Genomic DNA, 4,970 nt, shown 5'->3' with positions numbered 1-4,970 from the left:
ACTCTTTCAGTTATTTCGGGTTCCTTTGACCATATTTGCATGTTTTCTAAGTCAGTGTCATTGTGACTGATGTCAATGATAAAACTTGATTTCAAAAGACTGTAGTATCTGAGTCTCAGACGTCGGCACTAAGGGAAACTACATTAGGCAAGATTTTTACCTGCTACACTTGAGTGAAGATCTATTGAAAGAGGCATTAGGAGGAGATACGGCTTTAAAAAAAGAAAACTCAGTGCTTCACACCAAGTTCCCCGAAGCTTACTTGCGCAGGTATATGCAGACATACTCCAGGTCAAGGCGCTCACTTGTCCAGAATCTTTTGTCTGCCAGAGACACCGCAACTGAGCCAGCTTACTGGCCGCGCTGATGAGCGTGCACAAATTCTGAAAAGCAGGTAAGAAAAGAGAAAGAACCTCTGCCTCTGCCATTGTATTATCCGAGCATTTAGCTTATGGGTGTTAGTATGTAACTTACTAAAAACCAGGACTAGCTTTTTCATTTAGAATACAAAAAACCCCCAACTTTTTCAGTATTTTGCAACCCAAGCGTTTCAGCTGCTTTCTAAGGAACCGTGAAGCAAAAAATTAAAGTTGCCAGAAGCAAGGAACTAATTTCTGAGGTACTGCCCAGGCAGAAGCTCAAAGAGCACAACAGTTGCTACTGCTGTTGGCAAATGCTTGATAGAGGCAAATACAATAAGAAGCAAAGAAATAAAAAAGCCTCTCAACCTGCTATATAAAACTGTTTATGAAAGTTAGCTAAAATGAGACTGATCTAGTCTAAACAGCAAGGTTGATTCAGACCATCTGTTACCATTATGTCTGGCAAACAAAACCATAAAAGAATGAGAAAACTGACAAGAATGTGTGGAAAATGAGTCCAATTGGTGGGAAAAAGTAATGAAGGGAACAGACTATTCACCCTGTCATCCTTTCAAGGGGGACTTTGCAAAGGCAGCGGGTCGAAGAGACCTCCAGATGGGTCTCTGTGGCATGCCCGGATTTCCCTTGCAAGTAAGGATTGGTGTTAGGCTTAAGAAGCTTTTATCCCCATTTGTATCATCTTTTGCATTAGCAACTCCAGTTCATCTCAATTAAATTTTAACTTTCTCTCTTCTGACAAAAAGGGAAAAGACCATCTTTAACCTATGTAGGCCACTATCAGATGATATTTTTCTTGCAAAATTCTAGGATTAAAGGGAAAAAAGATCTTGTGAAATATTTAACATTCCCTATTTCAAATGCTTTGACCGATGCTCTTTTCTTTTCCTCTCGTGTTAAAGGTTTATTAATGGGGATTATGACATTAGGACTAAAGAGGCAATCTTTTTTCAACATCTTAAACCTTTGCTAGTTTTAATTAAGGCACCACAATTAACAACTTTACCTCAGAACATACTTTTTTTTCCCCTCCCATAGAGCCTCTATTGCCAGTGCTATGTTTTCCAGCTACTCACAGAAGTGAAACAGCCATATTTGAAAACTGGGGTTGTTCTGAAAGCTAACCCAAATGATTAATTCTTCCAAGGACAAATATAAGGAGAGATTTCACCAACCAAGATGTCCAGAAAAAAAGTCATTTCATATGTGGACCTAATTTCAAATAGTCACGCAGCACTTACCATGGCCAGGTCTATTATCCACTTCCGCAGTGTTAGCATGTACCATCCCCCCCCAAATCTTACATTATGTTAAGTTTCATAGCACTGAAAATTCTAGGATACCAAAGCTCTCAAAACTGCCTGGGGAATTAGATTTTTTTCAACATCTGGAAATAATCTTATTGAAACTTTTTAGCAGACTATACAATCTAGATAAAACATATTAAGCACTGGTTGAAACACTAAGTGTTCCTTTTTTCACACTGTCTTTGGTTGAACAGTGCCTGGAGTTTCTCAAGACCTTCTCCAAAGCACAAGACTTGAGATTTAAGCCCAAGTCCTATTTAAAAAAAACCCAATACACTGCTGTGTTCATCATAGCAAGTACAATCTGCATGGGTAGGAATCAAAGAAAAAAGATTCATCATTTCCACCCTGCATCTCTAGCAAAGATGTAAATTAAGAATTGGTCTTACTCCTTAAGAGTTGTGGGCCTTCTAAAGCATAGCTACATACAAAGCTTTTGTCTCGTAGAGACTTTACTGTGATCCAAGAAATCAGCACATGAAGGTGGAATGCATGTTGAGGGGTGGCTGAAAATGATTTACAATGGTAGCAGAAAACAAATGATGACATAGCTGCTATGCAAAGAACTACCAAACAGGCTATATAAACCAAAATTCCCAGATTTCAAAGGATACGTGATTGCATAAAACAAAGCTCGTTTCATATTTCCACTGAAACGCAGAATAAACAAAAGGAGAATGACATCTGAAATAAATAAAAGATTGCTTGTCAGAGAAGGGAGAGAAAGGGTCTAAATGCAATTCTAGACAGAAAAAAGTAGTTCCACTGGGCACCATGTCTATCGAAACTGGTTTCTTACAGGCCTGTCTCTCAAACATGATTGATGTCCAGAACACTGCAAGCTCCAAAATGAAACTTTTCTCAGAATCTGGAGCGTTTATAAGGTTTCTCTCCCATGTGGAGGCACTGGAGAAAGGATGAGCTTATGCTGCAACTCCACTGTGTGTGTATTAATTAGGTCTTTCTCCTCCACCTGACCTTCCATTTTCATAAACTGTATAGGAATTCAATTATATTTGAGATGCTCATTCTCTCTTCCCCCCAACCCCAGCTAGAACTGGTCAATGGATACATGTCATCGCAGTTGAGTACTCTATCTACAAGTCTTGGAGTGCTGAATGAGCTCTGTTTTACTTCCAAAACATGGCTTAAAAGAATTACCTTGTGCAATGATGATGGGATATTCCAGGTATGTCTGCAGAGGGTAACCATAATAAATCTGGTATCTCAGAAACACAAGGAAGCTGAACAGAAAGACACAAAACAGCGTGACTGCACGAAGGGACAGGACAGCTCCTTCACAGCTTCTTTTTTACTGTTTTGGTTGTGCCAAATGGCTCCAGATAGGTGTAGCCCCTGCTGTCAAACTGATCAAACAAATACGAAGACAAAGTGCAAGCCCAATGATTCTGTAGTCTATTTTTGTTACCCTCAAATAGAGTAAGATGTAGAGAGCTGCCCACACTGCTTGTCAAGGTCTTTGTGTCACAGTCTGAAAGGCATGATTTTATTAATTACAACTGATGAGAAAGAAATAAAGGCTTCCAGACCTAGAAGCTACCTTCTCTTTGCAATTGCCTTGGCATCTCTGGGATAACTCTGATTTCTTTATTTATGTCGGAAGTTCAATCTGTACATTAAGCAAGTTTTACAGGAGTAGAAAACATCTTCCAAGCTGCCTAGGCTACGGTGTTAGAAGACTGCCCAGTGTAGCCGTACTGGTCAGACTCAGCGCCTGTTCTTAAGTGCACCAAATAATGGCAATTCTCCTTCCTGCTATTCCACAATATAGTATCTAAAAGGAATTGAACTTTTATCACATTTCTTTACTTTCTTCAATTTTCATGCAAGTCCATGGGGTTAGACAGAAACTTCAAGGCTGTGGAGAAAATAGGAAGGACTTAGGGCATAGTTTTATGCAAGGAAAAATTGATAGTTTCCAGCATAGAAAGATGGCATAAGGAACTGCCTGCCTTGTAAGAAACTGGCTTTTACAGTATTCAGAATTTAAATATCTGAACTTCCTAGAAGTCTTATTTCTTGTAGGGTCAAATTATACTCCTTGCCATCAGCACTGTGCTTCTGTGTCACTCCTCTGTCAGGTCACTGCACTCTGACTCTACAGAACCATCTCAGTTTGTACCAGGAGCCCCAAAGCTCTCTGCAACTGGACCCAAAGTCTTTAAAGGCTGCAGGATAAATAGTCCCAATAAATGTTTCAAAAAAGCCTCTCTTCCAAAATAGTTTTGCCCAGAGTAGGCGCAGAACCCACAGTGGTGTGGGTACTGTGGTTATTATGCAGGTGCTGAGGAGACATTTATGGCTTCTCCATGCTTATCTGAAACATTACTTATAAAGCCTTTTCAATGCACACCAACACACACGAATGATTTTAAAATGCTACCATTGCTTTTTGGCTGGGGCTGTGGGGTAAGTTACCTCTGCTGGAACTAGAGTTTAGTTCACATACTCTGAGGTGTATTAAGGGTAAACAGCAACAACAGGGGTTCAGTGCCATGGAGAAACGCGGGCAGCGAATGGCCACAGTGGAGACCAAGGGGATTCTGCACAGCTAGGTGCAGAACAGTGTCTGTACACCTCAGCCTGCGCAACACCAGGACGGGGTCAAGGGCTGTGCCCCTAATGGAAGACAAGGCACGAGCGCATTCAGAAACAACGTGCTGGTTTTGTGAGGTGATTTTTCTGAATAAAAAGCCCTTTTCTAGCTTGGTGCGGCGAGCTAGCAGCCATCCAGCTGGATGTTCTGGCCACCTCCATCCCGCGGTTCGGCAAAGACAAGGCTCTTCAAGGTTTTTTCTCTCACATGCTTGTACCCACATTTGCATGTACATGCACGCAGTTTCTCTATTTATTTTTCGATACAATCCTCTTTAAGCAAGATTTAATAAGTCTAGCCCATGTAAGCTTATTACAGACCAACAAATCTTTGGAGTTTGACATGGTTTGTAATTTTCTTAAAGACTGATTATATTTTACTTATTTGGGTGAGAGAAGCCTGTCTAACTGGTACGATTACCTGCACAACAGGGCACACAGGCCACTTAATAACCTAAATACATGGCTTAAACCCAACAGTAGGTGTTGTCTCCAGCTACCGGGGTGGCCCGGGTTGGTTTTGGGCAAGTTAAAAAAGCCGAGTGTCCCTTTAACCAACAGCGCAGAAACCCTTCAGAATAGGAAGTTTCTGCTCCGAAGAGTTTGTACGCCCCGTGAAGGCAGGACGCGGCACCTGCACATGACAGGCATACGAAGAGTCAGCAGG

General features: G+C 41.1%; 1 protein-coding gene across 1 annotated transcript in view; it reads right to left on the bottom strand.

Moving 5' to 3' along the window:
• PQLC3 (PQ loop repeat containing 3) overlaps positions 1-2,959 on the bottom strand; it is a gene marked incomplete at its 5' end in the record, with an annotated part of 5,992 nt that extends 3,033 nt beyond the window's left edge. The window contains 4 exons of the mRNA XM_009583350.1: positions 263-383; positions 1,622-1,679; positions 2,302-2,371; positions 2,849-2,959. Coding sequence (XP_009581645.1) covers positions 263-383; positions 1,622-1,679; positions 2,302-2,371; positions 2,849-2,959 — 360 coding nt within the window. The remainder of the gene's footprint in view (positions 1-262; positions 384-1,621; positions 1,680-2,301; positions 2,372-2,848) is intronic.
• Positions 2,960-4,970: the final 2,011 nt, after the last annotated feature.

The sequence above is a fragment of the Fulmarus glacialis genome, unplaced genomic scaffold (assembly GCF_000690835.1).
Source record: "Fulmarus glacialis isolate BGI_N327 unplaced genomic scaffold, ASM69083v1 scaffold17690, whole genome shotgun sequence".
In the NCBI taxonomy this organism is placed as follows: Eukaryota; Metazoa; Chordata; class Aves; order Procellariiformes; family Procellariidae; genus Fulmarus; species Fulmarus glacialis.
This window is presented reverse-complemented; position numbering and strand designations above follow the sequence as displayed.